Source organism: Trichosurus vulpecula, chromosome 3 (genome assembly GCF_011100635.1).
Source record: "Trichosurus vulpecula isolate mTriVul1 chromosome 3, mTriVul1.pri, whole genome shotgun sequence".
NCBI lineage: Eukaryota > Metazoa > Chordata > Mammalia > Diprotodontia > Phalangeridae > Trichosurus > Trichosurus vulpecula.
In genome coordinates this window covers 113073503-113086004 of record NC_050575.1, presented here as the reverse complement: position 1 = coordinate 113086004, position 12502 = coordinate 113073503, and the positions used below count along the sequence as shown (strand labels likewise).

Genomic DNA, 12502 nt, shown 5'->3' with positions numbered 1-12502 from the left:
TCGGACGGATAGAAGGGCGCGGGCGGGGCGGCGCGCGAAGCCTGGTGGGAGCGCGACAGGCGGGCTGGTAACCTACAGCCGTGGACAGACATGGTCCCCGCGGCGTGGGCGCTCCTCCTTCCCCTGCTCGGGTTCCTGCTGCCCGCGCGGGCCCTGGGCCATGCCTGGGACCCCGCCGGCTACCTACTCTACTGTCCCTGCATGGGTAAGGCCTCCTGGGCCGGGCGCCCCCTGCTGGGCTCCTCCCGGCGGTCCTGCGATACAGGGCACCAGTCCTGGGATGTAGAGCCTGGCCCCGGACCAATCAATCCTCTCTACTGGGGGAGGGAAGAGGGGGGAGGGGGATGAGCCTCTCTGTGGTCTCGGACCTGTCCACTGTGGCCCCTCTAGTCCCACCAGATTGTTCTACTTCAGACCCGGGCTGTGTTTGCCCGGGGACTGGACTAGTGGCCCCGGACCAGTCCACTGTGGCCTCAGGAAGAGTGCCCTGTGGCCCCGGACCAGTCCACTCTAGTCCCGGGGGATGGGGACCCGCCTGTTCCTGCCCAGTTCGTCGTCCATTTCAACTCCCTGGGGGAACTCTCAGCTGTCCCCCCCCTCCCCACCCAGACCGCCCTGTAGCCCTCTTTGGCCACCCTGGGAGTGGTCCTCTCTAGGCCCTGCCCAAACTATACAGATGTTGGAGATTGATCTTGCTGATGACTGAGGTTAATGCTGTCTCACCTGCCCTTTGCACCAGCCAGGAGTTCCTTCTCTACTTTGGAGCCCCAGTCCCTCTTCTCTAGAAAACAGACCAGGGAACTTTCTTCTCCAGAGGAATGGCCAGGAATCGTAGACTACCAGAATCCTTAAGTTGGAAGGGACTTTAACCCCTGCCCCCTTCATTTTGCAGATGGGAAAACTGAGACCCAAAGAAGAAATTTGACCAAGGTCACACAGTGGGTCTGTGGCAGACCTCCAACTGGAACTCTAGGTTCCAAAGCTTGGAACAGGTAGCCACGAAGTAGCCATAATTTTCTTAATTGAGCATTTTCTTGTCTTCTCCCCTTCTTTCCCCCAGAGATAAAAATTCTTACCAACCAAGAATCAATCCAGATGGAAAGAGAACTGGATTTGGAGTCAAAAGATCTGAATTCAAATCCTGGCTTTGCTACTTATTACTGTGACTTTGAACAAGTGGACAAGGTCCACTTCTCCAGGCCTCAGTTTCCCCATTTGTAAATTAAAGCAGTCAGAAATACTCTCTTAAGATTCCTTCTGGTTCTTGTAATTTTTTAGCTTACTTCTATTCCACAAACACTAAATACTTATTCTGTGCATACCTGAACTGTTTCAGTCAATGCCTCATGGCTCCCTCTCAACCTGGCTTATTCATGTTTCCAGGGCGGTTTGGGAATCAGGCAGATCACTTCTTGGGCTCCTTGGCATTTGCAAAGCTACTGAACCGGACCCTGGCTGTCCCACCATGGATTGAATACCAGCATCACAAGCCTCCATACACCAATGTGAGTCCTAGGTTCTGCCTCAGCCTTTCAATCCTGCCATTCAGGATTTTGAGGGAATTTACAAATTCCATACTGGGTCTGTGGGATGCTCTCAATAAACTGGCTTTTGACCTAACTGACTGGGTCCACCCCCGGGGATTGCAAGCATATGTTATTTTTCCAGGTATCTTGTTCTGTCTTCAGGAACTATGATTAGATCTGTTTTCCCTATAGCATGAATGGGCTGCACTGAACCATTCTCATTCTCATCTCAGCTTATTTGTGACATATGCTACAAAAGTGAAATATCTTTAGGAGTTTAGTCTGTGACCATGAGCCAAGGCAGAGCTTAGCCAGCTTACATTAAGTTCAAACTCATGGCCCCTGGCTCACTAGCACTATATTTTTAACGAGTTAACCTAGACATAGGCTAGCCATGCCTATAGACAAAAAGAGCATTTTCCTCTAAGAGGTGGCATCTACTCAAGGACAAAGGTGGGCAGGAAACGGTTCCAGTTTCACAAGACAAGAGTCAAAGTGACCCCTAAATCACTCCTCTCCCCTCTCTTCTTTTTCTCCCCTTATTTTCCGTCTCCCCAATTCTTCCCTTTTTTCTTTCTCTGTTACTTTTCTTTTTTCTCTTGCATCTTCTGTCTTTCTTTTCTCCCTTCTCTTTCTTTGTCCCACTTTTCTTTCCCACAATCTTTCTGTCCCTCTCTTCCATTCTTATAGCTGCATGTGTCCTATGAGACATACTTCAAGTTAGAGCCACTCAAGGAATATCATCGGGTCATCAGCTTGGAAAAGTTCATGGAGGAGTTGGCCCCAATCCACTGGCCCCCTGAGAATCGAGTGGCCTACTGCTTTGATGTTGCAGCCCAGCGGAGTGCTGACAAGAAGACCTGCCCCATGAAGGTGGGCCCTTGGATGCTTGGCCTTCACTCCCTTTGTCCACACCTGGAACCTGCTGTACTTTCTGCTTATGCATTTCTTTTGTGTGCTCTTACTTCCTGTTTCTTTTCCTCGGGCCAAATGTAGCTAGAAGGAATATTCCTTCTGCTGGGTTCCCCTGTGGTTCCTTAAAAATATCCAGCATACAGCATTGTGCCGTATGAAATATAGTGGGAAGAGTACCCGACAAGTGGTCAGGAAATCTAGGTCTCAGGCTTACTTCTACCACAAATTCACTGCATGACGGTAAATGTCACCCCCTCTCTCTTGTCCTGCTTCTGTAAAATGAGGGAGTTGGGTTAAATGGTCCATAAGGGTCCCTTCCAGTTCCAATATTTTGTGATTATGTTGACTGCAAATTACTGTAATGGTTAGGAGTCATTCAAGGCCTGGGCTCAAATCCAATCTAATTCCTTATAGTAGACACTTGACAAAATGTTTGTTTAGGCAGACGAGTTTGTATTGCCTTTTGGAAATTGTGAAACTGTGGGTGAGCAGTGATTCCCTTTAGAGCCTTAATGATAAATTTAGACTTTATACACTTCCCATTCCAATCAAACTGACCCACAGTCCCCATACACTGTGTTTCCAGTCCTACTCCCATGCCTTTGCTCAGATTCCTCCCTCCCATGTCTTGAATGCATTCCTTGAGAGCACAGATGAGGTGCTTTCACAGATGAGATGTCTTTCCTGATCCCTCTCCCCAGGCCCCAATTGTTAGCACTGACTTCTTTTTGAAATTATTTTGTATGACTTTATGCAAGCTTTGTATTCACTTACCTTTGTTCAGGTCATTCAGACATTCATTGTCACCCGGAATTATATCTCTTGTCATCTCCACACACAACCCATCCCTAGTCTGTTCCTTTTGTCTTTTCAAGGCCCAGCTCCATTTGTCCATTTAGTGCCTAGCTCCTGCCCATCCAAGCAACTGATTGAGTATGTTGTTTTGCAGGAAGGGAACCCCTTTGGTCCATTCTGGGATCAGTTCAATGTCAATTTTAATAGATCGGAACTTTTTGGTGGCATTGCCTTCAGCTCTTCCTACAAGGACCATTGGATCCAAAGGTACTCAAGAGTGGGGGTGGGAGTGGAGATGGGTTGGGGCAATCAAGTGTTAGAGATGGAGGTCAGTAGCTGACCAGAGCCCAGTTCTGTCTCATAGTTCCCTCCTTATAACACACAGTTACTTAGGATCGAAGGGGTAGCAAATACATCTGTTGAACCTGTGAGGCCTAGAGAGCAAAGCATAATCCACAGAAAAGGGCCAGTGTCCAGAGAGTATCTGCTGTCTGATCTGTTCCCATTTCACCACCTCACACCATGGGACGTTGACCTGCTATAGGGTTGAGCAATAGTTTATCCCCTGATAAAGACTATCATAAAACGAACATTTCATAATCACGTGAACCTGGGTTTCCTGGTCAAGGCGTGAGAATCACTTGCCAGTTAACCTTCCTCTTCAGAAGTTAAAATTGGAAGTTGCTTCTGTATGAAAAAAAATTTCAGCCTCAGCTAAGAAAATGATGTCATCCTGGTAATCATCAGATACAGTGTAATTAATAAGTGCCCTCAGACGTGTAGCACTGTTTAGAAAAAAAGTAGGTTAAGTAGATATTTATCAAATGCTTCTTTACTATATGTTAGACACTAGGTGCTGGGAGAGATATAGAAGAGCAGAGAACTTCATGGTCCCAGATTTCAAGGACTTTACATTTGAGTTAGGGAGAGAACACTTAAGTAATCCAAAGTGGTCAGAGCTAAATGCCTCATAGTGGTGAAGATAATAAATGTTGCAGGAGGCAGACAAAGGAAAGATCAAGAGGCCTAGAATGGTCTTCATGGAGAAAATTAGTCTGGTCGTGGGCTGTGAAGGATAGGAAGATTTGGGAGAGGCAAAAAGAAGGGGTGTTACGTGGGGCAGATAGGAGCATAGTTCTTAAACCATTAAGCTCTGTTCTTAAACTAATGCCCTTGATTCAGATGGCCAGAGCAGTGTTTGTGACACAAAACAAGTGGAGGCAGATAGATGTGTAACTATCAAACCTCCTATTTCTATTGGTGTTAAGTAAAGAGATGTCCCACTAGAATCCCCTGCTGCCTCATTATGGTAAGAAGGTATGGTGAGAGGCTTGGGTTCCCAAAGGCTTCACCAGTGAAGCTGGAAAGCCTGAGGATGTGCCCAGCACTTGACTGTGTGTCTGTGGTCTGAGACCAGCCGTGCAAGAGATTTATCATGAGAAAGCCAGCTTCTACCACAGCACCTTACAGATACTATCTACTAAGGATCAGAGGGGTGGAGGTGGACTGTGTTGAGAGTGCCCATGTCAGTGAAATCGTGGCTCCTGTAAGGACTGAAGTAGAGACTGGATTTTGTTTCTTTTTTAATAAATAAATCAGAACTTGTAAAATCATTCACAATAATAGAGCTTTAAGGTTTATAGAGTGTTTTGCTCAGAAACCTGTGGGCTCAGTTGTGCAAGTATCATTATTCCCATTTTGAAGGTGAACAAACTGAGGTAAATAGAGTTTGTGTCTAGCTCATAGTCACACAACTATTAAACATTGGAGCCAAGATACAAATACATTGTCATTCTTCAAAAGCACCACAGCTCATAAGCTCGAACTCGTCTTTGGGAATAGACTTCCTGGGCAGGTCCATGGGCCCCCCACCAAAAAAAATCTGTATTATTATTTTATAGTCATGTTTCATTTCTGCCCCAGACTGAATTTCTATACATCATTGCTGTCTCTTCCTCTGGACTCAGCTTTAAATGGCTCTTGGGCATTTACAAAAAGCTAGCTCTTGCTCCCTGTCCCCCTCCCCTCCCCAGATGGGAAATTTGCTTCCATTGAGGAGATTCTAAAGAAGCCTGCCACAGACCCTGAAGGCTATTATCAAAGTGAGCACTGATACATCATGAGCCTTGTTAGAATAAGTGTGACCTCCCAGGGAGTTTGCTTTGAGAGAAATAGCTCATTTGGGTATGTAGGTTCTGTTGTGTGTTTGCTTTTGACTAGCCTCATTACTCCGCAGTCACTCCTTGGATTACATAGTCAAAAATTTTTTTGTTGTGGCTTGATGCCTTCAGCCACATGGTTTCAGTAGTCCTAGCTGGAGGAGTCTGTGATGTGTGTGTGTACATGTGTACACACACATGTAGATATACGTGTGTGTGTCTGTGACTATGTGTGTATGTAGATAAATAGACACAGACAGGCAGACAGATAGATAGATGCCTCTTCAGGACAAAGAATGGCCTCTTGGGAGAGGAGCTGTTCTGAGGTTCTGTGGTGGGCATGAAATTTGATAAAGAGGTCAGCAAATACATTTGTAGGGGTAAAGTTGGAGGAGTTTGTAATGGTCTGTCATGGTGTCTGAAAGATTGCAGATTACAGAACTCTCAGAGTTAGGAAACCAGGGTTTGAGATCTAGCTCTACCTGTTATTAGGTGTGGAACTGTGGGCAAGTTATTACATTTTTCCAGGCTTTAAAAGTACTATAAAAGTGGAAGTTATGCCCCTACTTCCTCCTCTTCCTTCTCCTCCTCTTTCTCCGTCTTCCTCCTTCTCTTCCCCCTTCTCTTCCTCTTCTCCTTCTTCTCTGAGCATCAGTTTCCTCATCTACAAAATATGGATGATAATAATATACTTTCCTCGTAGGATTGTTTCAAGGAAAGAATTTTGTAAACTGTAAAACACTATTTAAATGTGAGTCATTGTTATTGTTTAAAATAATAATGGAGCTGTTCAGGGAGAGGTACTGCAGGGATTAGAGGAGAGGAGGGAGAATGCCATTCATGGTAGCTTGTGATAAAAGGTCCCAGAAACACTTCTAAAATGACCATAATGCTTCAGCCAGAAGATGATCAGGGCTGGGACAAGGAAAGAAAGACCATGGATCTCATAGTCATTATTCAGGCTTGCTTCCCAAAAAGCAACTTTTCATCCATATCAAAAAAAACAAACTTGATTGATCTATTCTAGGTGACTTACTCCTGAACAACAAGAAAACTATATTGACATTTCTTACAGGACAGTGGGCCTGTGCCTCACTTGGTCATTTTGTCCCTTCATTCACTGGGCCTGATCCAGCTAGTGGGTGACATATTCCTGATCTGATAAGAACATGGACTTTCCAAAATTTATTATCTTAAATGAAGAGGGTTGAACTAGATAACTTCCAAGGTCCCTCCCATCTCTGACACTATGTTTTAAAAATCCCTCCAGCTCTGAAATTCTGATTTCTGTGGTTTTAGAAATATCAAAGTTAGGCTTCCTTTAGAGGTGTCTGAGATGGATAGAACTGGTGATTTTGTACTTGTTCCTGGGTAACATCCCTACTGCTTCTGGTTCCTACAAATGAGTGTAATTCAACAGAAGAAAGAAATAGTTCTTTCTTCATTTTGAAAAGAAGCCACTCTGGTCTTTTTAGGAATATATATATTTTTAATCCTTCTAAGTTAAAGGTGATCTTAGCTGAAGAAGAGTCATAGACTTGTTTTACACAGTCACATTCAATGAGGCCCTGAGCAAAACCCATTTCTTCTCTAAAGGCAGCCACTTGTCCGTACAGCTGAAGTATGTTCATTATTTGCTGAACATAAGGCCCAAAGCTCTGGCCGGCGCCACACCCAGGAGTGAATTACAGCAGCACAGATGGGGAGCCAACATGACATTCGCAAGGTTAGAAGACTCCACTGTAAATTTTTAATTGTAAAACAAGCAGACAGGATTGTAAATTCCAAGCCACAGACAATAGTGCTTTGAGCTCCGCACCTAGCGCTCTTATCAGTTCGTTGGGATTTCAAAATCTCTTGTGCTTGTTGCGTGTGGTACGACTTCTCAGCTGGTCCGAGGTCATGGCGCAACTTCATCCATTTCCTGTGGGGGTATGCTGTAGGTTCATGTCTTTTTCCTCCATCCCTCTCCCCTGAAGTGGCTAGACCTGTGACTCAGCCTGCCCTTTTCTCCCTCCTAGGTTTCCCCCAGATAAACACCCAGTGCTTGCCCTGCCTGGAGCTCCAGCCCAGTTTCCGGTGTTGGAAGAACACAGGGCCCTGCAGAAGTACATGGTGTGGTCAGACGAGATGACAAAGAAGGGGGAGGCCCAGATCCAGTCTCATCTCATCAGGCCTTACATTGGGGTTCATCTCCGAATTGGCTCTGACTGGGTAACTTTTCTACTTATCTTGTGGATCTTTTGGTGCCCTGAGCACAGGCTTACTGGGTGTGTGCAGTTGCCTGAATGTCATGAGTGTATTTGGTGTTGATAGTTTGCTGGCATTCTCCTGCTGGACTCCCTTTCAACAAAAAAACTCCAGGGATACTACTCAGTTGTGGTCTAACAGTTACCATTTTTCTCCCTGTTTTACAGATGGATAGACTGAGGCAGTGAGAGGTCATGCATGTGACATTCCCCCAGATCAGGCAGCAGGCCAGTGACGGAAGGAAAAATAGACTATGGGAGTCTTGACCCTCTGTCCCTTGTGCTAGTTTGTGGACTCTTGTGAGAGACAAGCTCTTAGAGACTGGAGTAGGATACTTTTTTACTGTATCGAGGAATCATGATATTACCCGTGTGGATGCTCTCAGTACCACATCGACGCAGATCATAACTCCTCTTTGCTAAATCAAGCAGTCGAATGAGTGGCTGGGGCCAGGCCTCTGTAGATAAGCTTCTTTGAACTTAAAGGGGCTGTTCCATAGCTGATGGATACATGGTCCTGGTGCTAAGTCTTTCCAGCTTGGCAGGACCTGCCAGAGCTGGTGCCCCACTGCCCTCCCTGCCATGGAGGATCCAGGAGTATCTGCATCACAGACACCTCCAAGCAGGCTGGTATAGAGGAGGCAGCGAAGGATAAGCAGAGATAAGGCCAGGTGTCCCCTGAGAGCACGAGAACTGACCAGATCTATTCAGAAATGTCACAGGGAAGAGTTCAAGAAGCCCACAGGAAGATATAGTGTTATTTTGTGTGTGTGTGTGTGTGTGTTGTTAGTTTTTTCCCTGTCAGAATGTAAATTTTTGAGTTTGAATTTTTTATTTTCTTTGGAGGGTTTTTTTTTTGGTAGAGAAAGGGGCCATCAGAAGGAAAGTGATACCTCTTTAATCCTTTCTTCTCCTCTTACTTCCTGTCCCCCCTCACATCTTGTTCCTTTAGAAAAATGCCTGTAATATGCTGAAGGATGGGACAGCTGGCTCCCACTTCATGGCTTCACCTCAGTGCGTAGGCTACAACCGTAACACTGCCGCACCTCTTACCATGGTCATGTGCCTGCCAGACCTGAAGGAGATCAAACGTGCCCTGAGGCTCTGGGTGAAGACGGTAAAAGCCCAGTCCATCTACATTGCCACAGACTCAGAGAGCTATGTCTCTGAAATTCAGCAGCTGTTCAAAGGGACGGTAGGTTCTCAGGGAGAGAAGGGGGTGCACTGTTAGAAACTGACCAGAGACTAAGCTGGGACTATTCTTTGCCCGCCGCCTGGTGCTGTATGTGGAACTGTGACATTCGAGGCAGGGAGGCAGACTGGAAAGAGAAAGGCTAGACCAGCTTCTTAGGAGTTGGCAACCTCCACTACAGTCAGCAGGTCTGCTTGTCACTGCTGCTACTTGTAGATTTTCCTGACCCTTCATCCGTTTGTTTGTCCTTCTCTCCACCTGCTTACCAGGACTAGGCAGGGCTCTGTCTCATGAGCATTAGTCCTCCCCATCTCTGACCACCAAGAGGGCTAGTTTATTGCTCTTTCCTGGATTCTCTCGTTATAGTGTTCTAATTGTTTCCATATGTGTAAATTCGGTCTTCCCTCACAAGTCAGAGGCTGTGTCTTATACAGAAAAGAGATGGAGAAGCAGCGTCAGAGAGTGGAAAAAACATTGCAGTCAAGACTTTAAATCTGGTTTAATCGATCAGCAGATCGATGAACAAACATTTATAAAGTACCTCCTTTGTGCTAGATGCTTTGTTTAAGTGCTGATTGGGGATTCCTGGCTTTGACATTGTCTACCGCTGTGTTAGGCAAGTCACTCAATGTCTCGGAGCCTCCCTTTCCTCCTGTGTAACATAGAGACAACAATCACTGCACCTTCCGACCTTTTAGGCTAGTGGTGAGTAAAGTACTTGATTAGCCTTTACATGTTCTGTAAATGGGAGTGATCTCATGGTGGCGGTGGTGGCAGTGATAATGACTGGCCTTCTGTCTCAGTCCCCAGACCCAGGCCATCAGTGCCACCCCAAAGAAGACGGTGGCTTTGGAAGCCCCATGTTCAGCCTTCTCCTCCTGTCCCCTATTATTAGCAGATATGTTGCATAAGTGGTGCGTTTGTCACTTTTTTTTTCACGTGGAGTTTTTTTTTTGAGACAACATGGGATAGTGGAAAGAACACCAGATTTGTGGCCATAAGTTGTCATTGTTGTTCAGTTGTTTCTGTCGTGTCCAAGTTTTCGTGACCCTGTTTGGGTTTTCTTGGCAAAGATATTGCAGTGGGTTGCCATTTCCTTCTCCACCTCATTTTACAGGTAAGGAAACTGAGGCAAACAGGGTTAAGTGATCAGTCCAGCTCTTTACCCACTGAGCCACCTGCCTGCCTCTTGTAGTCATAAAGACCAGGGTTCAAATTCCAGGTCTGCCACTAACTAGTATGACTTGACTCCAAACCAATGTTCTTATTCACTACCCCATGCTGACTTTCTATCTTTGTCTCACGTACAACATAGGCCTTGCCTCATGTAGCTTATAGACACATTGGAACATTGGAAGAGAAAGAAATTTAATACATGGAAACAACTTGAATGTCTACCAAAGTGCTAATTTAAGCACAGCCAGATTATAGTACAGATTTGTACCTTACTATAGTTCAAGATTTGTATCCAGAGCACAAGTAATGGATCACACTTCTCCTAGTAGAGATGTGGGAGAAGGCAAGTGTGAAATGTTGGCTCTACTGTCTGACATGGTCCTTGTATTCAGTTTTTCCCAGCTGTTTTTCTTTTGTTTTAGGGAAGGATTATGAGAAAAGGGAGATTTGGGGAAATGATGGTGATATAAAAACCAAAAAGCTTCGGTAAAACATTTTTAAATGAGCTTGTATAGGCAGTCAAGAAAGCGTGCCACTGGAGGCAGTAGGGTGCATTGGACAGAGTCCTGGACCTGGGAATCTTAAGTCTGCCTCTTAGGAGCTGTGTGATCTTGTGCTAGTCATATGAACTTTTTTTCCTCCTCTGGAAAATTGAGATAATAATAATAATTGTTTTACTTGCCTCACTGGGGTGTTGTGAGGAAAGCCCTTTGTAAACCTTAAAGAACCATAGAAATGTGAACTTGTCTATTGTCCTGGAGGAGTTCAGACTGGATCTGGGTGTTAATAGGATGCAGTTTGTAGAGGTATAAAGAGGGAGGCAGAGGCAGAGGTGCAAGAGAAGGCCGGGACAAGAACAAAGCCTAATTCCTTCAGGAATGTTCAGGAGATTTACCGACTGAGGTGGAGGAGGGGTTGTATGAGGGACTGAGGGAAGGTAGCAATGGAGAAAGATACAGATGCAAGCTGAACTGGCAAGTTCATGGGTGTGTCATACTGGAAAAGGTTGAAAACTTGTTTGTGCCAAATATGAGGTAGAATTTGATTCTTGGCTCTTGGCTCTTTAAATTTTCACTCATGACCTCATACCCTAAGAAAGAAAATACTATTGAATCCAACTCTCATTGAAGCCTGGAATTCAAGGCCCTCCACATTCTGGTGCTATGTTAATTTTTCGTATTTATTCTTTTAATTCTGAACTTAAACACCTCCCCCAAAAAAGTATTTCAACACACTCTAGGAGAACAGGAAAAAAAAGTATTCTGTGTAAAATTGTGACTCTCTGGTTCACACCCCTGGCCTTTTTAAAGAGTACATAATAAATTCTACAAGTTACTTTTAAAACTGTCCTACTTGTTTGAACTTCCTTCTGTTCTCTTCTGGGCATTTTTTAAATGGCCCTCTTTTTTTTTTTTTTTTTTTTGACATCATGATTGCTAATCTCCTCTTCCTCTTCCCTGTTAACCATGAGTAAGAAAGAAGGGGGAAAAAACCCTTGGAACAAATAAGCCATGATCATGTCCAAAAATGTGTGTGTCTACACCTTGTATTACTCACCTGTGTCAGGAGGTAGGTAACATGCTTCATTAAAGGTCTTCTAGAGACATGATTGGTCAGCGTTTTAATGAGAGTTCTTGAGTTTTTCAAAACTGACTTTCTCTACACTGTTGCTACCCATATCTGGATTGTTTTCCCTGTTCTGCTCGCTCTCACAGTTCAGGATTCTTTGAAATCATCTCTTTCATCACTTCTTACAATGCAGTGATAGTCTGTTACATTCATGTTCGCTTTGTCCAGCCATTCCTCAGTTATCTAAGAAGCAAGCTAAGGCACCTCTTAGATTCTAGTTCTTTTCTCTCCCTTCCCCCCCTTAATCCTTTCTTCAGGATTAGGAAGTTTGTTTTGCTTGTGACTATTCCCTCCTCAGTATTATCTTCTCTCTTAACTCCTCTCTGCCCTCCCCCACTTCTCACTTGTTTCCCTGTTGAGTCTAATGTATTTCTACACCAAACTGGTGTGTGTTTTCATGCCAACTCTTACCTTTCCACCTTTATCTCATGTTACTCCCTCTAGAATCTGTGCCTTGCCTAACTGCTCTTTTTTCTGTCCTACCAATACACCTTGCTCTCTCCGGCTTTTCCTCACTGTTTTTTGTGCCAGGAATGTCCTCCTTCTCTCTCCTGACCTGTTGGAAACCTACTCATCCTTTCAAATCCAACCCATATGCTACCTTGTCCATAATGCCTTCTCTGATCCACCCCTCCTCCCCTCCCCGAGAAAAATTGCCTTTTTCCCTTTAGACTTTACATGGTACTTAGCTTGTGCCTTTCTAACGCTCTTACCTCAATAGTTTAAGGAATTACTCGTCTCCATAGAAGATCTACTGAATTCGTTGGGATATCTTTTTCTGGTTCTTGTGATATCTTGCAGGTACCAGTGAAACACTTACCCCACTTCTCCCACTCTCACTAAATGACCAGCTTGATTCTT

General features: G+C 44.8%; 1 protein-coding gene across 1 annotated transcript in view; it reads left to right on the top strand.

Annotated features, from left to right (window-relative positions):
- Positions 1-20: 20 nt before the first annotated feature.
- The window catches only part of POFUT1 (protein O-fucosyltransferase 1), a 20467-nt gene continuing 7985 nt past the window's right edge, over positions 21-12502 (top strand). The window contains exons 1-6 of the mRNA XM_036749132.1: positions 21-205; positions 1384-1505; positions 2217-2399; positions 3391-3503; positions 7417-7609; positions 8597-8839. Coding sequence (XP_036605027.1) covers positions 91-205; positions 1384-1505; positions 2217-2399; positions 3391-3503; positions 7417-7609; positions 8597-8839 — 969 coding nt within the window. The 5' untranslated portion in view covers positions 21-90. The remainder of the gene's footprint in view (positions 206-1383; positions 1506-2216; positions 2400-3390; positions 3504-7416; positions 7610-8596; positions 8840-12502) is intronic.